Below are 25,762 nucleotides of genomic sequence, written 5' to 3' on the forward strand. Positions count from 1 at the left end.
CCGCGCGCAGCCCCGGGGCCCCAGGTGCGCGGCCGCGTTCCCACGCCCGGGCCGGAGCCCCGCGGCGGGCATTGGCGAGCGCGGCCCCGCCCCCGCCGCAGCCAATCGCGGGCCACGCCGGCCCCGGGAGGCGGGGCCCGGAGGGGCGGGGGCCCGCGCGCGGGAGGCGGGAGAGGGGGCCCCGCCCGCGCGGGGGGGCGTGGCCGGCTCCGGCTCTTGCGGCCGAGCTGGGCTGCGGCGTGGGAAAGAGCGGCGAGGAGCCGACCGCGCCGCCGGCGGAGCCGCGCCTGCCCCGGCCCGGGGACCGAGGGAGCGAGGAGGCAGGCAGGGAGGGCGCCGCGCCCGCGCGGTCTTCCGCGATGAAGCGCCCTTGCGAGGAGACGACCTCCGAGAGCGACATGGACGAGACCATCGACGTGGGAAGCGAGAACAATTACTTGGGGTGAGCGCGTGCTCGGCGGGAGCTGCCCGGAGCCCGGGGCGTCGGGAGCTTTGCTCACGGGCGGCTCCCTGGAGATCCCGAGGCTGCCCTCCGCGCGTCCTAACGCAGCGGAGGAAGTTCTGCCCGAGAAACTTGGAGTAGTGGGCGCTCTCGGAGCGTGCGTTGGGGTGGGGCGAGGGATGCCGGTTTTCGCTCTAGAGGTGCGGCGGGGAGGACGGGGGACGCGGCTGAAAGAGAGCGCAGCGGTGGGCCCAGGAGGGTCCCGGCTGTCAGCGCTGGGCGCGCGGACAGGCACGTCCCGGCGACGCCCCCGCCCCTGGAACTGTGTTTGGCAGCACTTTCAACATGGACCAGGCGAAAAGAAAAACAAATTGATTTCTTATTTTTAAAGAGACTAAGAAAATGACCTGCTTTTTGGAGAAATCGAAGCAACTTGCGATGTCACGGCTGAGTAGGTTGAGTTTTCCAGGTTGACCGTGTGGGGCTCGGCTGACGGGAGAGTGAGTGACAGATGTAAGGATCGTTTAGGGCATCATCTCTTTGACTGCTGGTTCTTAAGTCTGGAAAAGATCGGGGTCGTGATCACACAAGCCAGACCTCCACTTTCCAGTGACAGAGGGAGATTACCGAGGCATTTTAGTGCCAAGGCGGGTCAAATGATAATTGCTTCTAATTGGCATCCCCAGAAGCACCTTAATTATTTATCTGCAGCTGTCACTCAACGAGCAAAATTCTTCCTACCTTTGGAAAACTAGTTTTCTTTCAATATTGTTATTCTAATAGGTACAAACCAAAGCTGAAATCCGCAATCTCAAAGATATTTACATGAAACGTTGTTTGCAAAGTATTTTCTAATTATTAAAGTGTTGTTGTGTCATCTTAAAAAATGAGATCTGAAAAACAGAAGATGTCATGTGAAAGGCGAAACCAGTTGAGAGGGGTGGGAACGAGGCAGACAGTTAATTCAAGAAATAAGATCCAGAAGTGGGAAGGGGAGGTAATAAGAACCTCGTGTGTGCAACATTTTTGAAATGAAAGAGAACAAATAGCAGGAACCTAGAGAATTTGAGAACATAAAGAAGCATAGTATCCATGAATTATGAAGAGAAACAGATATAAACTAGAAAGAATTGTAGAAATTACAAGTGACAAAAAATGATTTGATGGAACTTTCAATATAAAGTATCTTTTCATTAGTAAACTCAAGATGGACTGCAGCTCCTTAAGGGTTAAGCTTGGATTGAAAGCTGAGAAATACCTACAGTTTCATTTTCAAAGTAAAACATTTACCTAGTAGTTGATCTAATTTTAATTTCCCTGCCATGGCATATTTAATTTGGGGCATTCTTTTGGAAGATTAGTATACAAAACATTAAAATTTATTTTTTTTCCTGTTGTGAGATATAACTAATTGAAGTTTTGAAATAGTAAGATAACTTTTGTTTATTTTAAAGATTGCGTCTAGTGACAACAATTTGATATGTGATGGCTGTGTATCTGTTTGATAGTGGTGCTAAACCTGGCCTTTATTTTAAAATAGCTTTGCTTTGTTCAGTGTGATGATGGAGGAAAGAGGAGGGATGCTATTAAAGATTAGTTGACTGTTAAGAAATATTTATGATGGAACTAGGAAGTACTGATGTCTAACTTCTCACCCTGACTGCCCATGATTATTTCACTGGGAGATTTAAAAATTTAGGGACGTTTTTGCCAATGGATTTGGCATCTGGATTACTCCTTAAAATTGAAAGAAAAAAAAAAGAGGCATGATTTCTACCTGAAAAGAGATATAAGGGCTGAAAGCAAAGTATGTTCAGGTTAGAGCAAGAATTAAGAATAAAATAACACAGACCTGAACTGTGCGATCTCTCTGAATATTTAACGTGTGCCGTCCCTTGGTCAGAAGAAACCATTGTTATGTTAATGCAGCACCTGACTTTGTCTTCCTATTTCTTAGGCAAAGTACTAGCTCTGTGATTAGATCGAATTCTCCAACAACAACATCTCAGATTATGGCAAGAAAGAAAAGGAGAGGGGTATGTGGTTTTTTCCTATTTATTTCATGTAATCCAGCCTAATGTGTAACAGTTGTATTTTTTCCATTATGAGTAAGTTTATCATTTGTGTATTCATAAACTTTCGTTGCTGTTTTGCTTTCTTTGGGATAGATAATAGAGAAAAGGCGTCGAGATCGGATAAATAACAGTTTATCTGAGTTGAGACGGCTGGTGCCAACTGCTTTTGAAAAACAAGTAAGTTACCCTCACCCCTGACCACCCCACCAAAAAGCTGAAAAAAATCTGATTCTCTCATCTGGGAATGTGGGTTCTTGTTAAATCTCATTAAAATAATGGTATATATGCCCTGATCTGACACAGAGCAGCTATTTCAATAAAATGCTTTGTTGTGGCAAAACTATTAAAAACATAATCCATCATGAAGTTGAAAAACATTCCCATTCTTCAGCTTATTTTCCCCTTAAGGGGAACAGTGTTCATGCTTTCTCTGTTCTGTCTATGAATACCAGTAGTGGTTTTGTTTAAAACTGAGCCGTATGTAGTATTCGTCAAAAAACAAAAGATAGCATATGTGAAATTTCATGTTTGTCTCAAATTGTTAAAAAAAAAAAAAAAGTAAGCTTTTTACTTTAAAAATAACCAAAGCCCGGGAAGTAATATCTCTAGCTCTATTTCCTAAATAATAATACTAATAAAATTTATTTACCAAGCCACTTGGTTTCATTTTTAATCTCTGGGTTAATAGAATGATATTCTATTTGGGCCATCTTTTTGGATGTTTGGTAAAAATCAAACTAGCCATAAATGCCCTTTTCAGAATTCAAGTATTCCTTTACAAAAAAAAAAAAAAGATATTACACAGTTAGAAAAGTAGGAAGCTAAATCTTTGTTGTTCTGGAAAAGTTGTGTTTCTCCTCCTGCCGCCATGGCTAATGGCAGAGATTTCTAAGAGCATCTTTCAAAGAATATGGGATCATACCCTTGTTGAACATACTTTCAGTTCAGTTCGAATAGGGTATAAGACAGCAGTTGTTTGTTTATTCCATTTTGTTGTTTACTTCATGAACCACAAACATTATAAAGCAAGCCCTACAAAGCCCTTGGAAATTATCCAGATACTGCAGTTTTGTTATTAGTCACTTTCACTGAAACTACTGTACATCTGCATGGAAAAATTGAACATTGACATACATTATAAGATGTAATATGCTATTAATTATACATTTTTAAGAGAAAAAAGACACCCATTCTATATGCTGAGACTGTCTTTGATAAGCTAAATGTAATGTGGAAATTGTAGTTTTGATTAGTAGCATTTTCAGTGACAATAAGCTGAAAATGAAAATGTCAGTCATCAATGATGTTTTTACTCTAAGTACCGAAATATTTACAGTTATGAGGCACAGTCCATTGGGTGATTTTTTTTTCTTGGTTTGTTAGACTTTTTCCTAAATTGTTGACTTAAAATAAACCTTAAAAGCGAGCCTCAGTTGTTTGGCAGTCAGTTACCATAAACACAGGCTTTCCTATTTGCCAAACTTGGCTACCAACACAGAGCCCTGTCACAATATGATTAGAAGAGTGTTCTTTCGAGCAGTTTAAATAACTCTGGCACTCTCACCGTGGACAGGGTGCTGATAATTTTCACAAAACAAGTAAAGCATAAGAACCTGAAATAAACTTCAGTGTCCTTTTCAAAAAGACATATTGATTTAATTATTTAGCTCTTCCAGGAAATTAGAAGCCACCCACAGCCTCTGAGACAGTTTGAGGTGGCACATTTGTATTTCAGTTGGTTTCCAGAGGTGGCCTTGTTTTAAAAAGGGGGGACATAAAAATACATTTCTAAGACAATTTTATTAAGAACTATTTTAAAGGGTTCAACTATCCTTAAGCATTTATGATGCTTACTAGATGAGTAGTAAATTACACTTTCTTCTTTATGGTCTTGGAATTCACAGTGACACCTGCTGGTAATTATTGGGAAAAAAACCCATAAAAGTCTTCCCTTTTTTATGTTTTGGTTCTGTTTACCAGGGGCCTAGTATGAATTACCGTAAAGACTTAGAATTTTCTATTTTTGAAAAATCTACTTTTAACAATAATTTGCTAAGATCTGCTCTCCTTATACTCCAGGGTCGGATTTACCCAATCTAGACTTCAGTGTTAAGACTGTTGGATGTCTTCTAATAAAATAAAGTTTATTATTAACCAAGGTAGGGATTAGATGCAAAGTTTGAGATTTTAGCAATTATAATAGTTTCGGTGAAAGGATCTTAGGAGTACAATTATTCTTGTGATAAAAAAATTATTTATTATGCCTTTTAGTCTGTAAAAGTTAAAATGGCAAGCGTCTGTCATTAGGTATGACATAGTAATTAGTGTTTTCATGTAAAGTTTGGTAAGAATTCAGATTTCTCTGTGAGAAAATTTAATTTAGAATTTTCTAGTGGGAGGGAAAATTGAAAATTCAGTGTAAAATGTTCCAAATTCGTTTCCATAGGATTTATAAGACTTTCTTATTTGTTTATGAAGGGATCTGCAAAGTTAGAAAAAGCTGAAATATTACAAATGACGGTGGATCATTTGAAGATGCTTCAGGCAACCGGGGGTAAAGGTAAGTTTGTGACTTCATTTTCTGCCCCCTTCCCGCCTTTCTCTTTTCATTTTTTCCCCCTAAGATTGTAAGGAAGTCATAGTTGAACAGTTCTTGAACAAGCTGAGATAGGAGGTCCCAGATTAAAGCCGTGGAAATCAATGCTAATGGCAGGATTGAACTCGTGGGAAAGAACTTCTGGAACAAAAGAAGCACTTGACCCTGGGCTTGTGTTTGCTTTCATAATACTGTGGGAGTAAAGCTTCATTCACAGCAGCCTGGTCTGAGATTTGTTTGGGACCTCAGAAGCGCATGCTGGAATCTGTACAGAGAGACAAAACAAACACCCAAACATAAACAGGAGGTTAGAGGCAACTCTTCTTTCCCTCCCCCCAAGCCCCCCTATTAAATCAGAGCTAGGACCTAATATAATGCAGCTATTCCAAACCAAAGGAAGTGACTCTAGAACTATTTTCATTGTTGTTCTCAGATTTGGGTTGGTCTTGGATTTAGAGCAGACAGAACATTCGAAGTGCAAGTAGTGAATCTCTGTACTGGAAACCACGCAGGGAGCAGTTGTTCCTGCAGAGAGCAAGGAGGAGCAGGTGCCCTGGGCCCAGTGCCCTGGAGAGTCTCCTCTGTGCTGGATAGTGATTTAGAGAAGACTGTCCAGGGGGTCAGGAACAGACCCTCACCTCATGCTAAAAAATATAGACTTGAGATCCTGAAAGCTGTAATATTCATTCAGATTTCATTGTCCCACTTCTCACATGTCACTCAGACTTGATTTTGCCCTTTTGTGTCTTTTTCACCCTTCAGGCGAGGCTTTGCTATTCATCGTAGCCAAGGGTGTTATCAATATATTTGACAACTGGGTAAGGACAGGGTGCCACAAGGGGCTGGGCACTGTAACTACAGCCTGGGGGCTTCTCTGTGCTCAGCATTACCCTTTTACTACATAGTATAGTTTACTGTAGATCAGGGCAGGGGCAGGGCACTGGAGGGAAGTAGCTGTTTACCAGTTGGTATGGAAGTATTTCAGTATTTAACTCAACTCCTATGGGACACAGCCCTGCCCTTCACCATCTTCTACCTGTGTCAGGTGGAGGGTGATCATTGCACAGGGAAGCCCACACAGTGTGACTTACCCTCCACTGCACCTTCTCAAGGCACCATCCTGAATGAATGGGCATGGAATTGTGATTTCTGCTCACTGAAATGTAACCCTAACCATAGGATGCAAACATTCTTATGTAATGGAGAAGAGAACTGGATGAAACCATAGAAGCTGACAGTCCAGCCCAGCGTGGCCACTGCCTCGCCTTTGACCTGAGACAGAAGCGCTCTGCAGCACTGTGAGGCCTGCACTAGCACTCTGAGCTCTAACGGCCCCTCCAGCCCCACGATTCTGTCTCTGCACCTGCTACCTCTGGATATTAGGAAACTGATTGAGTTACTGATGTGCAAGAAAAGTTATTTGATTGCTCTACCTCCTTTGGTGATGTTAGCCACAAGGCTAAGAATTCTTATCGGGTTTCAAATATTTGGCATGAGCCATACTTCTAAAGAGTAATATTGTTCTTATGCCTTATTATAAAAACTAAGTTCCATCTTTGTTGCTATTCTTGGCTACCTGAACAGTCCTAAAATTCATCCCAGAATAGTTTATGAACAGACATTTCCAAGCAAGCTTCATATGAGTCAGCTGACTGCCAGGTCCTTGGAGAGGTCATTGCACAGGAGAATGTGTGGGCCGTGAAGAAGGGGGGCTGGTAGTGTGGGCCCGCATCGTCCAAGACTCACAATTGCTGTGAGGTCCTCATAGTGCAGTGGTGAAGGCCATGGACTCTGCAGTTGGGTTGCCTGGTTTCAAATCCCTGGCTCTGCCCTTTATTAGCTCTGTGACCCTGGATAAATTACTAACCCTCTCTGAGCCCCAGTTTCCTCATCTGGAGGTTGTTGTGAGTTTATTCACTTAAAGCTGTAGGGCACCGAGGAAGTGGTATGGACCTGTGTGCTATTGTTATTGGCCCAAGACCCAGTCTCAGGAGATAACTGCTCATCGTCATTTCCCTCTGCATTCAGCAGGAGGATGGGAATTACATAATTTATCTTCCTTAAGAAGAAACAGAGAATTCAGCTATATACAACAACATGTAGCTGGCAAACCACAAGTTTCAATTACTTGGTGCCCACTCATGAAAATTCTTGGAAGCTCCTGGGGTTTACAATTCTGTTGGTCCATTCTTCACAGTCTGTCTTAGTATGGCAGTAGTTTCTAGAGAGAATTAAGTAGAGTAACCTAAATTTCTAAATCTCTCTGGGTTTCTGGACTCTGTCTACTCTGGTGATTACCTCCCTCCTTCTTGCAGGGAAGCCAGAAGTCTGCAGAGCCCTACAGAGAATACTGAGGGCTCTTACATGAAATCTTTCCATGGGGGCGTCTTCTTCAGGAAGAGCTTTCCCTCCTAATCCCAGGTTTTTGTTGCTAACTACGAGAAAGTCCTGGGATGATAACTATTTTTATTGCTGATCTTCTATGTTTCATAACATTCTCTTATATAAGCTTTGTGCTGCTGCTGTTGTTGTTACTGTTTTAATGGTGTATATTTTTGCCCCAGATGTCTTTTTGGGACTTCCAAATCTCTGTTGGAATTCTAGCTTTAGGACTTTGAATATTGTGACTACTATTTTCCAGAGTGCTTTGATTACAGAATAACATAGTTTATCAATAGATGATAAATGAAACAGGTAATACTTTCATCTGCAAAAACATAAAAAAGATAATGTGATAAATGCCTTAGGTGAAAATAACCTTGTTTGAATGTGGTATTTCTCATTTACATATACACACATCCCAAAAGTGAGTGGACTTTTTTTAATTTGAAAATTGCTAAAAGAAAAAAAAGTTGCAAATGAGAAAGAATCTGAAAAGGATATGTTTACACATATTAGAAGTCACTAATTCAAATTTGAGGTCACTAATATAATTTGGTGACATTTCCCCAAATGTCTGATTATTACCAGTACCCTAAATCGGCACTGATAATAATCAGACATTACTATTTTCTATTCTAATATATTATCTTTGAATAAAAAAGGGATTCTCATAAACGTGACCCAGCTCCAGCCACTTTTATGGTAGTAACCATAGGTGTGGGGGTGCGTGCATATACACTGACCCAATTAATATACATTTTTTTCTTGGGTGGGTGCCAGGAAAAAGTAAGCTAACCAATAAAGGAAATATATATTTGAACTTCAGGAAAACTAGGAGTTATTGTAATCTCATATCAGTAAAGGAGCCTGATAGAAAAATAAGATCTTCAAATTAGTAACCAAATTTTTTTTTAAAGCATTTTGCTTTCATTGAATTCTTTTCATACAAAGTAATGACAAGACGTTTTCACTTTGTGGATGAAAAACACTGTGAGTCAAGAAGTATTTATGAGATTCTAGCACATTTCTAAAAAAGTCCTCAACTGCTAAGATGCATTTCATATCTCTGTTATAAATGCCAAGAGAGCGAGGCTGTGCCGATAAGCGCTTTAATCTTCAACGCATGTGACAGAAACAGAGAGACTGGTACCCTGTATTAGCATGAAAAAGTTTACTCGGGAATTTCACTATCCTACAATACAAAAGGAGAGACACCTTTTTTTTTTTTTTCCTGGAAGTGTTTGAAACACAGATGGTCTTGAATATTTTTCTGCACTGTGACACTTGGTTGCAAGAACCATTGTTATCTGTAGCCTTGCCGGAGTTGTCACACATGTGAATTGCAAAGTACACTGTCTTAACTTCTGCAAAGTTGACAACCCTAAGTAGCTGACCACCTTTTCAGAAAGGATCGTCATTCTACTTAGTCTCTGAAGGACGGAGGGGAACATAGGTAGCGGTTACCCTTGGTAATTGTATCATTTTTCTCTCCCTCTCTCTCCTGGCCCCCACTTTGCTCAAACCCGCGGTTAGGCTACTTTGACGCGCACGCTCTTGCCATGGACTTCATGAGCATTGGGTTCCGAGAGTGCCTGACAGAGGTGGCCCGGTACCTGAGCTCCGTGGAAGGCCTGGACTCCTCGGACCCACTGCGCGTGCGCCTGGTCTCTCATCTCAGCACGTGCGCCTCGCAGCGGGAGGCTGCGGCCATGACCTCCTCGCTGGCCCACCACCACCACCCCCTCCATCCGCACCACTGGGCGGCGGCCTTCCACCATCTCCCCGCAGCCCTGCTCCAACCCAACGGACTCCACGCCTCGGAGTCAACGCCTTGTCGCCTCTCCACCACTTCAGACGTGCCTCCTGCCCACGGCTCCGCTCTCCTCACGGCCACGTTTGCTCACGCAGATTCTGCCCTTCGGATGCCGTCGACGGGCAGTGTCGCCCCCTGCGTGCCACCTCTCTCCACCTCGCTCTTGTCCCTCTCAGCCACTGTCCATGCGGCCGCTGCAGCAGCCACCGCAGCTGCGCACAGCTTCCCTCTGTCCTTCGCAGGGGCCTTCCCCGTGCTGCCCCCAAACGCAGCTGCAGCGGTGGCAGCCGCCACCGCCCTCAGCCCGCCCTTGTCGGTTTCAGCCACGTCCAGTCCTCAGCAGACAAGCAGTGGAACAAACAGTAAACCTTACCGACCCTGGGGGACAGAAGTGGGAGCCTTTTAAAAGTTTTCATTGAACTTCTTGCAGTAGTAACTGAATGTCCTTCATTTCCGAGTCAGCTTAAGCCCTCTGCTCCCCGAAAGTAGCCATACCGATGTCTACAGATCCGCAAAGGAACAATAAAGCTATTTGAGACACAAACCTCACAAGTGGAAATGTGGTATTATCTTTTTTCTCTTTTTTTTGTTTAAGGCAGCTTGGTAACTGACATCAGCAACTTTTGAAAACTTCACACTTTGTTTGCATTTAGAAGTTTCCTGGAAAATATATGGACCGTACCATCCAGCAGTGCATCAGTATGTCTGAATTTGGGAAGAAAAATGCCCTGACTGAATTCTCTTGAAACTAGATGAAAAAAAAATATTCATGTTTCATAAGTGCCTGAGCTAGTAAAGCTTCCTTCTGAACGTATAACATTGCACAAGAAAAGAAGAGCGTAGAGGTTAGGTTAAGAAAGGAAAGGGCCGGGAGTCTTGCATTAGGCTGCAAACATTTTAATACAATGCCAGAGAAGAGTACTTTGTTGAAACCAACAAGTTTTTATTGGCCAAAAGGATTGCTGAAAATAATTTTCAAGTTGAAAGACCTAGTTTTATCTTAGTTTGCTTTCGTTGTACAGACTTGCCCAGTGGTGACACTTAGCAATGCATTGGTATAAGCAATTATTCCATCAATGCTCAGATTAACAAGCATTTCTACCCTGCTTGCAAACCCCCAGGCACTTTTTTTTTCATGGCTCAAAAGATGGTGCTTCTTTATCTAAACCACACATTTATAGAGTGCACCTAGAAGTCGTTGTCTACTGTGTCGCACCAGAGGCTGTTTGATTCACGCCAACTTGAAAGCTCGCCAGTTTGTACAGTTTAGATTAATTTATTCAGTTTCATTTGGACTGTTTTTACATGTTTATCCCCTTCATTTTGTCCTAATAATGTGTAATATCTATTCTTGTCACCTTCTGGGGAGAAGTTGCATATCTGGAGGTGATGAGGCAGGGAGAGAGCATTGGGAAGAGAAAAGCCATGATTTTGAAATGCTCTTTGTGAAGCTCGTAACTGTGTTTGATCCCAAATCAAGATGAATGTATGCAATGGGATGTACATAAATTATTTTTGTCCATGCCTAGACTAGTGCTACATAATAGTGTTTTGGTTTTGTTGTTTTTTTATTTTGTTTAATGACAAAGTAATCTCTTAATACATTGAAATGGAGCACGTGAGATTTTATGTTTGAAAGATAAAGACACAGCATGTATTATTATGCACTTCATTTCTCTGCTGTGTGGAGAAAGCAATAAACATTATGAGAATGTTAAACATTATGCAAAATTATACCTTTAAATATTTGTTTTAAAATTGCTGTACCTAGTCTTTTTTGCATTACTTTGTAACCTTTTTCTATGCAAAAGTCTACATATCACTAATTAAATGAAGTCCTTTTTGACTATTTTTATGTGGATGAGTTGCTTTGCAGAATGGAAAGTTGACATGAATTTCAAGGAAGGCCTTCCTTCACTAATAAGTTAAGCCATGGCTTTTTTCTCTTTCAAAGTCATTTGATATAATTCACAGCTTGCTTGAAAATGGAATTTATCTGAGCTTGTAAATCAATTAAGCATAGGCGGGTATGACATTACTTGGAGGCAGGAAGTGATCATTTTCCTCTGCCTTTTATTTTTAATCATGGTCCTTGGAAAAGTGCAAATACCAGAATTCCAAATAATAGTACACGGAACATAGGATAATAAGCTAGGATGTGTCATACATTTTGTAACTCAAAAATACTTGTAGAGTATTTTTAAAATATCACATGCATACGTGATAGGCATATACATGCCTCCTGATGATAAATCCTCTGTATCTACCTCAGTGAAAATTTCTTTTGATGCTGTAGAAATTATGCAGCTATTTCTCTTTCTTGAATGAAGCCTAAAAGAGACTGTTTCAGAGTTTCTAAAGCTATTGGGCGAAACATATGAAAAGAATAAAAAAGAATGTTTTATTATACATAAAGTTTTTATTATGCATATCAATTTTGTTCAAAGTTATAGGGAAAAAAAGGGAAGCTTCTTATTTTAGTTGTGAAAAATCAACTATGGGTTTATCTAATTTCTTTTGCCTGTAAATGGGTAAAAAAATGAGTGAAAACAGACCGCCTTGTTCCTCCTGTCCGTAAGCTCTGGGGCTATTATATCTTCAGTTAGCTCTGATGGAATTAGGTAGCAAATAAGAAAATGGATTTAGTGGTATTTGAAGTTTGCTTTTTAATCATGATTTGTGGACAAGAAGCATGGAAATGATTTTTGTTTAGGGTCTAATAACTGATTCTGTGCCTATTGTAATGTCAGCATTCAAAGAGCTTCTTTTTCTTTTTTGGAATGTAAACTATTTTAGAGATCAGGAATTTCTTTTTTTATTTATTTATTTTTTTGTGAGGAAGATCAGCCCTGAGCTAACATCCATGCTAATCCTCCTCTTTTTGCTGAGGAAGACCAGCTCTGAGCTAATATCTATTGCCAATCCTCCTCCTTTTTTTTCCCCCCAAAGCCCCAGTAGATAGTTGTATGTCGTAGTTGCACATCCTTCTAGTTGCTGTATGTGGGACTCGGCCTCAGCATGGCCGGAGAAGCGGTGGGTCAGTGCGCGCCCAGGATCCGAACCTGGGCCGCCAGCAGCGGAGCGCGTGCACTCAACTGCTAAGCCACGGGGCCGGCCCCAAGGAATTTCTTTTTTTAAATTTGGATTAAATATTTTAAGATAAATCCCCTTCCTTCCTCTTTTCCTCCCTTGCTCTTCCTTTTTGTTTTTTCCTTGTATTTCTTTCTTCCCAGTTACATATGGGTTATTATGTTTCAATTTAATTGGTTAAAATATTTGCAAACCAACTTGCCACATAGTTGCTAAGGTTGTCAGTGTTCCTGAAGATAATCATTGTCAGTAATTTCTGTCATTTTAAGGTTAATTGGTCTTTGATGAATATTTCACATCCTCAGCTTTTAACATCATATTTTACTCTTTCTATTAACTTTACCATTGAGTTTTTCATCTCCAATCCAATGCTTGTGAAAGTGGCGTTCCACCTTTAGGTGTGGTAATTTTCATGTTTGCTGCCATAACAGAAAAAAAAAATTGTTCTTATAGTTCAAGGGAAAAAGAACTTTCAGAGTTTGATTTATTGGTAGCTTTTATTTGTGTGAAAGTCTCAAAATCAACTCAAAGGATTTTTTGGTAGGAAAAAAGGGGGAAAAAGGAAAAAAAGAACATTGTTAGAAATTTAGTTTTCCCCAAATGTTAAAAGCTATATGTATGCCTAATTAGAATAGTTTTGTATTAATGAGCCAGAAAGTATTTATTGAATAACTACTCTGTGCCCAGCACCGTGCTGTGTATGTCAGGTTTCGAATGGTGTGTAGTAGTCCGTGAAAGTGTGATCCTACAGCCTGACAGTGATAGGTGTGGCTGCCACCCCAGCTATTCAGGGACCCTCAAAAGAAGGAGGTGCCCCAAGAGTGAGGAAAGGGGTTTCTGGGAACTGGTCAGGAGGCTGTTTGCTCTCCTTGGGATCTTTTGCAATTACAAAAAATGATATTTCCTATCATATTTGAAGAAATCTAAGGGACTTTTAAAGTAATGTTGAACCATAAAAAAGTCCAAATATTAACTAGAGTGATGGCTCTATGATCCATATGGACATAGGTATCATCAATTTTCCTGAAGCCTTTTGGATTATCTTCCTTTTGCCAATAATTAACACAAAGTACACGTGTCACCTTCAGTAACATCATCACAAAGCAAGATGATTTTAAAGCTCCATATTTCCATAGGTCTAAGACCCCATCAGTTGCAACATATACTATTGGTTTAAGGTCAGTTTTTAAGGAAAGTACTACCACAACATAACTTTACACATTGATCATAAGACGTCTCAATTCCAGAGTGTAAAAAAGAAAAAAAAATGCATCTTGGATTTGAGGCAATACTATAATACAATGTACTTGAACGTGATTTAAAAAATCCATGGCTAGAGATGTACATAGATTAAAATGTGGCTGATTTAATAACACATCAGGATACAGTCCCAGTCAAAGAATCTGGATTGACTATGTAATGGCTTAATGATCTAAAGATAAATGTATTTTTTTAAGCTTTTCATGTTTTAATTGCCCAGTGGGACTACTCTTACTTCTGCATTTTACTGAAGAATGGAGTTTGACTTCCCCTTGTAATTCTTTTAAGATCTAAGCAATAACCGAGGTTGTGAAAATTTCAGCAACTACAACAAAGCCTTACAGCAAATATGACATCATAAACTGTGACTGTAGCTCATGGTCTTTGGAGGGCTAAGTCTTTGAACTCGGATGGGGGATCTTAAAAAGAAGAAAAGCTTCCATAGACAATCTTGTATGAGGGGCCAGATGCATATGAGAAATGGTTCTCTAGGTCCCGTGCAACTTTCTCCCTCACTTCTACCTTCAAAGGAGCAGGCAGGAATGGGGTTGGTCAGGGAATTGGGTCCTCTGCAATAACTGACAGAACCAGCACCCACTGTAAGTCACAGGTCTAAAAAAGAAAATAAAATGTAATACTAACTACTAATACTGTTTGGTTGTTTTCTGTGCTAAGCTCTGTGCTAAGTATTTGAAATCTGTTACCTCATTTAAGCCTCATAACCGTCCTATAGAGTGGATTGTATTATTATCTTTACATATTAGGAATTGGAGAATAAGAGGTTAATTGTCCAAGGTCATAGCTAGCAGTTTGAGCTGTGACTCAACCCAGGCCTATCTGATTCTTAAGCCTTTGACCTCTAGGCTGTGGCTTTTGACAGTGCCTTTTTGGACTCAGACTCATTCAGACTAACCAAGGATTTCAACCTGCATGGGATCACCTGGCCTAATGACAAGAGTAAATCTGTCTATACTATTAGCATAAAAACCTCCATCATCTCACCCTTTTAATATATGAAAGGATTGAAAAAAAAAAGAATTACTCCACCTTATTCTGTAATACAACATAAAAGGAAATTATTTTGGCAATTCCCTAGTTTTAACTTTCAACTTTCAAGCAGTTGAGAGTTAAGAAGGTTTTAAACTACCTTATCTTAATTAGTGAACTTACCCTCTGCAAAGGCTACCAAAGAATATTCTAGAATCCCACTCAACATAGTTGACAAAAGTGAGGCAAAATGGTGAACTAATAAGACTAGAGATCTGAGTAAATTGAGTTTGAAAAAAAACAAATCCTCAGTCTTCAATTGGATGTGAAAGATAAAAGTTTTCTTTTTTGAGGGGAGAATGCTGGATTATTCTGAATGTTTATACATTCCAGGTCCATCATGTCATAAAACAACATTCTTCATCTGGCCTATGAAGACCTGCTCAGTCACCCATTCACTTGAACAATTCTCCATATCAGGAAGAGCTTTTTAACCTAAACTCTTCGGCCCACAGTTAAGCATGTTTTCTATAACAATTAACAGTTTATGTGTATAATTTTTGAAAAATCTTATATCCAGGGACATTTTTACATGCCTCTACGTTCTTAGTCTTCTGAGAACTGAATATTCTGTTTCCCTGACCTCTGTTGTCATTCTGTTAGTCTGTGGGAATGAAGAGATTCATGCATATGAAATGGTATATGCATGTAATGGAATGCCTTATAAGCTTTTTTTTCTTTAAGGGATAGAAAGAAGTTGAGTATCTTTGGCAAGTTAACTCTGAAGTTTCTTGCATTAAGTTTGTTTTGTACTAGTTTTGTGTTTTCATTGCAGTGAAAACAAGTCACATATTCTCATGCAGAAGAAAAACTATTTTGCAAAGAATGGCTATTATTCATAATATTTCACTTGTGTAATGGGGTGATAAATTTAAAATTGCTGGTAAACTCGTAAAACAACTGAATATCTAAGTTAACCCCTCCTTTCCTGATTATAAACTATCAAGCTGAATATTATTTACCATACTATAAAACTCTGCTTCCTGGATCTTTCATTACTTCTTTTTTGACCTTTTTCCTTAATTGCAGAGAACCTAAAGACTTTTTTTCTCCAAAACAATATGACCGGAACTTTGTGTAGATCTGTTTGCGTAGACCTTCTCCTGGGCCAGCAATGGCTGGCCTCTTCCCTTGTCCTAGCCAGTCTGTCCCAGCACAGCTGCGTTAAATAGGCTTCCCTTGGGGTCTGGCAAGATGACGGAGACATGTTCGAAGTCAGGAGGGTGAAACAGAGGGACACAGACCATATTTTACTCCTGTCATAACACATTTCTCTGTCACACTCACAAGCCGCCTCCTAAATAGGAACTAAGCCAGTCACTTTTTAAGTCTCACAAGCAGCCACAGTTAGATTTATTTTATTATTTTGACATATTTCTGACAGCAGAAAGATAAGCGTGGCATAGTACAAGTGGTCGGGTATAGTAACATTATCAAACCCACCTATAGCCTGGTGACCATCAGATGAGGTCACCACAGCCAAGCTCCGTGGGCAAGCGTTGCCAGGGTGACAAACATCCTTTCCTGCCACAATAAGGAGGCTAGATGGGCCATTATGCCCCTTTTCAAGGTTCAGGAAACCCCCCCAAAAGATATCCATGAGTCCATGACTGCTGAATCGTCAAGCAGGCTTAAGGCATATGCGTTGCACCGGGAGAGCAGACTTGAACACCCAGTGCGTCGTGGGAACGCATGGGAACAGCTCTCAGCAATAAACCCACGAACTATCTGGCCCACGCTGACCACTTCTCCCAACACAGCTGCTCCTTTGATGTGACCGTCCAACCCCAAGCACGCCCAAGCGCTGGAGCCACAGACAAAACAACACAGGAGCAATAATAATTCAACATAAACGCATTTAGCCACTTTTCCAAACACCGAGGTCCCGCAGGCAGCTGCCTTGCTCTGAGTATCAGGAGCTTGAGACAAAAGGAGAAGCCAAGTTCACCATTGTCTGTCTTCAGCTTATGACATAGTGAGAGAAGTGGTGCAAGTTATTTCTCCAATTGTTCCTTTGAAATGTATAGTTTAGGAGTTAGAATTCTGCAAGTATATCCTCTACTGATACAGGAAAGATATTAACAAAGAGGTGGTTTGTTTAATGATAGTGCAACTTCACAGCCATCTCCAGGATAATGCAAGTTTAATTAGGTCAGTCTATTGAGCAGTTTTGTTTAAGATGTGGGAGCTTATTAAAATTCTTGGTATTTATTCCACAGACCACTTATAAATAACTCGAATCCATATTTATAATTCTAGGGAATTTATCTCTACTCAATATTTATAAGTCATTTTTAAAAATCTCAACTCTTGGGGCCGGCTCTGTGGCGTAGCAGTTAAGTGCGCGCGCTCGGCTGCTGGCAGCCTGGGTTCGGATCCTGGGCGCACACCAACGCACTACTTGTCAGGCCATGCTGTGGTGGCGTCCCATACAAGGTGGAGGAAGATGGGCATGGATGTTAGCCCTAGGGCCAGTCTTCCTCAGCAAAAAAAGAGGAGGATAGGCATGGATGTTAGCTCAGGGCTGATCTTCCTCACAAAAAGAAAAAAAAAATCTCAACTTTTCAATGACTATAATAAATAGTATAATGACTAAAAGGACAAGTTCTGAAATCAGGCAGATCTGGATGCGTCTTGACATGTATTAACTGTGTGACTTGGGACATGTTACTGAATCTGTGCAAGCTTTGTTTTTCTAATTAGTAAAACAGAATTAAAAAAACAACACCCATCTCATGAAGATTTTCTGAAGATTAAATGAGCTAATAATGTACATAACACCTGGCACATAGTATACTTTCAATAAACAGTAGTGTAGCTTATTCAAACTTAGCTTATTAAAAATGTCTTAAGATCCAAAATAAGTCTCATTCGTACCCATTCACAGATTTTTATTCAAATACACACCAAGGTAGTCCCCAACACCTGTTCTCTATACATGAAATTAGTAACATGTACATATTGCTTTTTATGAATACATTTACAGATTCACAGAATTTCAGAGATAGAAGAACATAACCCAGACCAGTGCTTCATTTTGCAGATGAAAAACCTGAGGCTCAGCCAAGTTAGATGAGCTTTCCACGGTCACGTGACCCAGGTCTCCTGCTCTCCGATACAAGGTCCTTTCTGAGAGCACATGACCATCAAGTAAACATTTTCTTTCATATCTTTTATATTTCAGGTGCCAAAAGTTTTTAGTTTGTTGTGGATGAGCTAAATAGGTCTATTTGTTTAAGACAACACACTTTATGTTTCCTGTCTTCAAAAGCAGTGGTTTTTAGTCTGACTCAAAATAAATACAATGGAATCATGTTCCTTTAAAAGGAAAATCGTAAATCTAATGAATATGGCTCCGATTGAAATTATATTACTGTTTTTAAGTGATATTCTTCATCATCAAAAAGCTAATCACACGCAGGGGAACAAAGTTGTGCCACTGTCTAGCACTTAGGGCGACTCGCATAAACTGGATTCCCCCGCTATCCGAAAGTTCGCTTTCCGCCATTTCCGTTTTTTTTGAAAGACCAACATTAGTACCTGTTTTTGCTAACCAAAGGAAATCTGAAGAGGATTTTCGTCTTTATGGTAAAAAAAAAAAAAAAAAAGGCGAAAAGTGAATATATAGCGTTCTGCGCTATATATGCTAACAGCAGCGGGCTGTTAGAGGCAGCGTGCAACCCGGGCAGCGCGAGTAGCGCCACCAACTGTCTTCCCCCAGAACTGCACTCAGCATCTCAGCATGAAGCCCCCACAGCGTTGAGCTGTGTCTGGGAGCATCTGTGCTTTATCTTGATTTATTTTGGTAAGTTATGTTTTTGGGTCTGGGAATGCTCAAAAATCTTTCCCATATAAATTAATGGTAATTGCTTTATCGCTTTATGCCATTTCGGCTTAGGAAAGATTTCATAGGAACGCTCTACTTGCGGAGAGCGGGGGGGGGGGGGGGGGGGGAACCTGTGTACTGATAAAGCTACTGACTCACCAATGACTGGGCGTGGACTTGGAGCTGCAGCTGCACCCACCCCCTTTCTGTGGCTCCCTAATGCTCTTAGTATGAAGATAGTATGTAGTCTTAACCTCAGACTACAACGCCACGCCAGATCTGTCCCCTGCCCACTTCTTGGGCCTCTCCTCATCGTTCTCTGCTACCTCTGATTTGCCATCAGCCATCCCGGCTTTCTTTCAGCTCCTGGTATTCTCCTTGCTCTCTCCTGCTACAAGGACTTGCACATGTTCCTTCTACTTGGAATGTTCTGTCTTCTTTTTTCCTAGGTAAGAACTCTCATCTTCATTTTTCGGATCTGACAAATGGCATCTCCACCTGGTTCAAAACCTTACTGTGGAATCACGTGAACCACATACTTCTCCTTCACAGAATTTGTCATTTGCAATTTAAATTTGTGATTATATGATTACTGTCTGTTTCCACCACTACACTGAAAGCAAATGAAAGTGACTGTGTTTGTTCACTATTAAGTCTCCAGAGCCTCTTTGCCCCGTGTCTGGTACAGAAGGGAAGCTCAACAGATATTTGTGGATGTTGGTTAAATGAATGAATACATGAATGCATGACTGACTGGATGAGGAATGAGTGAATAAATGTCTTATGCTGGACTTGCATACATTTGCGTCTAATTTATCTGAATGCTTCCTCCAAACTTTAATCTGATAGCACAGTATATATGCAAGTAACATCAAGCATAATTGATGAAATGAGGAGAAAGAACCTAAAATTAAAAAATCCTCTGCTGCTCCCTATGAATACAATAAACTCTATATGGTAACTATACCATATTATCACATTTCCAAGGTAAGTGTGGTTACATGGATTAAACCTGACTGAATGAGACACATGAGACTAGGATGCCACCTTGTGGTTTATTTTCACATTTATCATTTTCAACCTGCCTGAAACTTGCCGGCTTTAGAAAAATACTATTGTAAACTATGGCAATAGAGAAAAGTGGAATTTTGCTCAACTAAATATTGTTTGCATGCCATTATCCCAAAGCGTTTATTCAAACATTATCATTCATTTTGTTATTTATTTTAAGTATTGAATTGGTAGAGAAAATAGTATAACATATGTATGTTATGAATAATCAAATGAGAATTAACCCCTGTGTACCTACCACTCAGCTTACTACCTGTACTGCTATAAAAGACCCCTGTGTGCGTCTTGTCAAATCTTTTCTCCATGTTCTCCATTAACCAGGAATAATTACTATCTTGCTTTTATTTATAGGTTACCATCCATGTATATGTGAATAAACAACATTTTTAATTTAGCATTTTAAAACTTCGTATAAAATGGGATCATTCTGTATTTGATTTGCTTTTTAAATTAAATAGTATTTTTCTGGGATTCATCGTGCTGATAAAAGGAGCTGTAATACATTCGTTTTCATTCCTCTGTAGTATTTCATTGTATGACTACACCACAATAGGTTTAGCCACACTACTCTTGATGGACATTGAGGTTGCTTCCAGGTTGGGTCTATTATGATGGTGCTGCGGTGCAAATTCTTGTGTATATCACCTGGTGCTCACCAGCAGGATTTCCCAGGGGTTGAATCGCTGGGTACAGGAACCTCTGACTTTACTAGATAATAACAAATTGTTTTCCAAAATTATTTTATTGCACCAATTTACACTCCCACCATTAATGTATAAAAGTCTCACTTGTTCTACGTCCTTGCCAACACTTGATATTATTAGATTTTTCCATTTTTGCCACTTTGATGGATGTAAACAGAATCCCTTTTGTTTTAATTTGCATTTCCTAGTTACAAAAGAGGCTGATCCTCTTTTCAAAGGTTTATTGGTCACCCATGTTTCTTCTGAGAAGTGCCAGTTCCAGTCTTTTGCCTCTTTCTTTCATTTATCCACTCAAGAGTTATTTGAACTACTACCCTGTGCCAAGTACTGTCGTAGTCTGAAGGATGCAGAGATGAATCTGACATAGACCCTGTCCTCTTGGAGCTCTTGACTGACTGTCACTTTATTGACTTCAGGGATCATACTAATTATCAGAACCAAAAAACTGCAACAGTTTTGACCACCAATTATATGATTATCACTTTGCAAGGCAGCAATATATTTTATGAACTCTGACCTTAAGGAATTTACAAAAACATAACTAACACGAAATAACAGCAAATTATTTAAAGTACTATACATTATGTTAGGTATATTATAGAAATTCAGGGCCGGCCCCGTGGCTTAGCGGTTGGGTGCATGCGCTCCGCTGCTGGCGGCCCGGGGTTCGGATCCCGGGCTCACACCGACACACTGCTTCTCCGGCCATGCTGAGGCCGCGTCCCACAGCATGGGGGATGTGCAACTATGACATACAACTATCTACTGGGGCTTTGGGGGGAAAATAAATAAAATCTTAAAAAAAAAAAAGAAATTCAGAGGATGTAATAATCAGAAAAAAAGGCTAATTAATCAAGTAGGTTTGTGGTTTAAATTTAAATTGTTTTCCTTTTATGTAATATGTTTTCCTTTTATGTAATATTCCTAATATGTAAAAATATTTTTTTATAGCCTACTCATTAAAAGAAGATGATGGAGAAAAAGAACCATTTTAAGTCAATAAAAAATGATCAACATGCAGATGTGGCCAAGAATTTTTTTTTTTTTTTTTTTTTTTTGGTGAGGAAGATTTGCTCTGAGCTAACATCTGTGCCAATCTTCCTCTATTTTATATGTGGGTTGCCACCACAGCATGGCTTGACGAGTGGTGTATGTCCACACCTGGGATCCAACCCAATGATCCCCAGGCCACCGAAGTGGAACACACTGGACTTAACCACTGTGCCGCAGGCTGGCCCCAAGATTATTTTTAAATAAATAAAAATTGTACTGAAGAAAAAAACACTTTCACAAATCAACATGCTTACCATAAATGCAAGTACACTGTGTTTGCTGTTAATCCTATTTGTAATTAAAAATGTCCCACATCTTTCTATGGAATCTGGTAACCCCCAATAAGCAGCCACTAGGGTTGACTTTCACCAAAGTTGCAGTGCGTAGAATTCAATTATGCATTTGAAAGAGAACCGCAAATGTCATGTAATTCCTCTTTGCTTTTATGGAACACTCCCCATGAATCACCCTATTTGTAAAGACTGCTCTAAAGACAACCCCACAGTGCCACCAGAAAACTTGTAGTGTGGGGAGTATTAACACAGGATTTAGGTTAGGCAAATCCAGGATGGAAACCTGGTTCCCCCACATACTAGTGTGACTTTTAAAAAGTTATAAATTTGCTGAGTCCATGTTTCCTAAGCTACAAAATAAGGATAATTGTAAGGATTGATTCTATTATTGTGGATAAAGTGCTTAGTTCAGTGTTCAGCATCTAAAAGAACTCAGTAAGTGATAGACATTATTCAGAATGACTCAGTTGAATTCTTTTTCCACTTGTGTTCTCTCAGTGGAAATAGCATTACGAGGGGTTAACATGTATGTGACTGTTTTCAAGTGAAGTCCTAGCAATCTACTTCTTGGTTTAATTATGTAATCCATTCATTCAGCATCAACCATACGCCAAGCACTGTACTAGATGTTAAAGTTCTTCCCTTCCTTCCTCCCCACTCTTGGTTGCTCTCAGGCATTCTTATAATTCTGGTATGCGTCAGCCCAACTCAACATCCACTATAGTAGTCCAATCCTAGATGAATGACAATTTTGTATTTAAAATAAAATAATTTGACAAGTCCAGAAAAATATTTTTGGTATGCAGCCAATAATTTTGCTTTCTTTTGTGCAGGTTACATACTTTGTGTTTCTTTACCTTTAAAGAACTTCTTCGTATGTGGAGTATTTCTGCAAACAGTCCTTCAGCATTTCCCACTTCTTCATAAATATGGAATTGAGCACAATATTATGGCTCCACAAAGCAGCAACTTTGTGCTGTGTGTAGGTGCTGTTTTATATTGCTGTGTCTAAATGACAATATTATTTAGAAAAAGTGTACTTCTTTGACTAAAAACAACAGAATAGGTAAAACACAATAAGGATGATACCAAAACTAACAAAATAAAATTCTGTTAAAAAATTAACCGAACAAGAGAGATATGCCGTATGCTGTTAATGACTGCTTTGCACTCCGCAGGCTCTTTGTTCTATGGCTTCCTTGACCCCGACTTGTCCTGACTCTCCTCCTTCAGGCTTTCCTCCTTCATCCTCCTCCAGCCAAAGTCAAGCCTGCAAATCTTGGCTCTTCTTTGTACTTCACTCAATCTCTTGGCAAGCATTTCCATTCTCGAGGCTTCAGTTCTCACCTCAGAGCTGAATCTCCTCCAAATCTATCATTGTTAGTGAAAAATTTCAACCCATGTACGGGACAGCTTCATTTGGATGACCTTTCTTCAGTCCTTATCTAAATGCAACATGGCTTCCTGCTTTGCCTCACTCCCAGTCAGCACCCTTTGCAAATTAATAGGCCATAATCGAAACCTTAATCATTTTCTTCTTTGATTTCCACTCATCTGTGATAGAGACAGTCTTATTGCCCTTTCTATGCCTGTGCCTACAACGACTGGCATGGAGTAAGAATTCCATAAGTGTTTGCCAAATGGGTGAATAAATGAGTGATGACAAGAGATTTTCACAAATATTGAGGTATATGGGGTAACTATTCAGGTTCAAAACTGATTCAGTTTGAACTAAAGATGCCTGACTTATGGCCTATCATGGCCTATCAAACATACATAGTACATCTGCTTTAACCATTAAAGTAAAGAATGCACTCTCTTAAGGTAAGAATGCACACTTCCCCTCCTACGCCCTGTTGGTAATGCCCTTTCCTGATGTCGGGATCATGTTGACCTGCTAATTTGCAACTGAATACCTCTATGAAACATTGATGAATGTGTATCCTGGGTGTGTTTAATGTATGTTCTTTGTTCTAAAAAGGGATAAGACTATACTGAAAACCATGCTTCTCCGGAACACTTTCTTCCTTTTTGTAAAAGGCCTTCCCGGGTCATAATCCTCAGTTTTGGCTCAAGTAAAACTCACCTTCTCTCTCTTATCTATGGAAAGGTTATTAGTTATTTTGCATTGACAATGACAACAACTCTGTGAAGCATGCATGGAAGCTATTAGCAACTCCATTGTACCAATAAAGATCCTGAGGCAACCCTGATGGTCTACTTAAAGTTCGGCACTCGCACAGCCTTGTCTGGCCAGGGTTCAGTTCCCCATCACAGAACCACACCACCCGTCTGTCAGTCTGTCAGTTGCCATGCTGTGGCAGCAGCTCACATAGAAGAATTAGAAGGACTTACAACTAGGATATACAACCATGCATGGGGCGGGGGTGGGGGGTGCTATGGGGAGAAAAAGAAAAAAAAAAAGAGAAAGATTGGCAACAGATGTTAGCTCAGGGTGAATCTTTCCCTGAAAAAAAAAAGTCCAAAGGCTCAGAGAAGTTGAGTCACTTTCCCAAGATAACCCAGCTGATATTGGCAGTCAGGATTAATTCACAGTCTCTGGCTCCTGAACAAGAGTGTTTTCTTTGCTTTCCTAATACCTCTTTTTCTTCTCCATATTTGTTCTGTCACAATATCTAGTTTATTGATAAGTTTGCTGTCTTTTTCTCACTATAGTGCAGACCCTCAGCATTTTGAATCATGTTTATAGCAATGGCCTCCTAGACAGACTTGTTCACTGTGATCTGGCCTCTACCAGTCTATTCTGCACCCAACAGCCATTGTCTCACCACTTATCTTTGCTTAATCTCCCCCATCTTCTCCTTGACCTTTTTACAATATCTTATTCTCTTCCCTGCCACTTCCTTCTTAGTCTCTCTTATCTGGTCATTACCTTTCTTACTGCTGTTTTGCTATTTCCTTTTTAGTTACCTTACTTCTTCCCATTCTCCACTATTGTATTCCCACCTGGTTTATTCCTTGGTCTTCTCTCTTATTAGGGATTCTCCTTTTGAGAGAGCCCAATCTTCTTAAACTTCTAAGCTAATGGCTCCAAAATCTATACCTTCCACCCTAAGTTCCATCCTATATTTCCAACCACCATCTGGCTGTGTCGTCTCTGTGGGGATCCAGCTGAACTTACCTTCTCTCCCCAGTCTCTTTCCTCATCTCAACCTCCCTGTTACTTTTTAGGCCACTCCAACTTTACTAATCACATAGAACATAAATCGTAGAGTCATTACTGACTCTTCCCGATTCTTAACCCTTTCTATCCTATCAAACACCAGGGCTTCTTGCATTCCCTTCATAACTCCTTAGCTTGTCTTAAGGTCCTCCATAATCTGGCTACACCAACCTATCTGACCTGGACCTGCACTGTTCCCTAGCACAGGTCCCCTTCTATAGCCAGCCTGACATAGCCATCCTCGGTGCAGATGCCAGGCCTTGATCATCCTGGATCCTCTTAGATGAAATGCCCATTCCCCTCTTCTCAGGCTTTCCATATCCTACTAGCCTTTAGGTTAGCTTGGGAACCAGTTTTCGAGTTCTATTTTCGTTCTCATATCCTTTTCCTTCTCCCTTGCCTCACCATATATTGTAATTATTTAAAGTGTCCACCACATAGCAAGTAGTCAATGAATGGTGCCTATTATTTCTGTTAATGGCAATAATAATAACAAATATACTTGTGTCTTAATTCCTCAATATAAGGCTCCTTAAAACACCAGGGTCACATCTTCTCTTCTCAATCCCCTGGACCATGAATTAATACTCATCATTTTCCTCTTCCAAACCAGTCTCAGCACGGCTAAAAGGAAAGTAAAACAAAGCCATTTTAGTTGTAATCAAGCTTTTAGTCCATTTCTATGCTATTGTGAAATTTCAGATTTAAACTGAAATGGCCAAAAAACCCAACAGCTCAAAAAGTGGCAAATATTAGAATGTTTTTGAAATTTCAAAGTTAAAAAAAAAATTAATGTCTATATAGCGCTCTTTTTCTTCTTTGACTCCAACATTTCCATATTTTCTTTTGGAGAACTCCCAGAGTCCTATTTTGCCCTGAATGTAAGAATTCCTAATGATACTTAACTTCATTTTTTGAGAGGCCTA

General features: G+C 40.2%; 1 protein-coding gene across 1 annotated transcript; it reads left to right on the plus strand.

The window, feature by feature from the left end:
- The first annotated feature begins 219 nt into the window (after positions 1-219).
- Positions 220-14,306, plus strand: HEY2 (hes related family bHLH transcription factor with YRPW motif 2). The gene is made up of 5 exons (XM_004422287.3): positions 220-442; positions 2,400-2,478; positions 2,611-2,694; positions 4,996-5,077; positions 9,029-14,306. Exons 1-5 carry the CDS (start codon positions 360-362, stop codon positions 9,712-9,714), a joined length of 1,014 nt encoding a protein of 337 aa, XP_004422344.1. The 5' UTR covers positions 220-359; the 3' UTR covers positions 9,715-14,306.
- The last annotated feature ends 11,456 nt before the right edge of the window (positions 14,307-25,762 follow it).

The sequence above is a fragment of the Ceratotherium simum genome, chromosome 19 (assembly GCF_057802395.1).
Source record: "Ceratotherium simum simum isolate JZ-2026a chromosome 19, ASM5780239v1, whole genome shotgun sequence".
NCBI lineage: Eukaryota > Metazoa > Chordata > Mammalia > Perissodactyla > Rhinocerotidae > Ceratotherium > Ceratotherium simum.

Coding starts and splice junctions, on each gene's coding strand:
- HEY2 (XM_004422287.3), top strand. CDS start 360: ATGAAGCGCCCTTGCGAGGAGACGACCTCCGAGAGCGACATGGACGAG. Junction 443..2,399: donor AGCGAGAACAATTACTTGGG/GTGAGCGCGTGC, acceptor CCTATTTCTTAG/GCAAAGTACTAGCTCTGTGA. Junction 2,695..4,995: donor CAACTGCTTTTGAAAAACAA/GTAAGTTACCCT, acceptor TTGTTTATGAAG/GGATCTGCAAAGTTAGAAAA.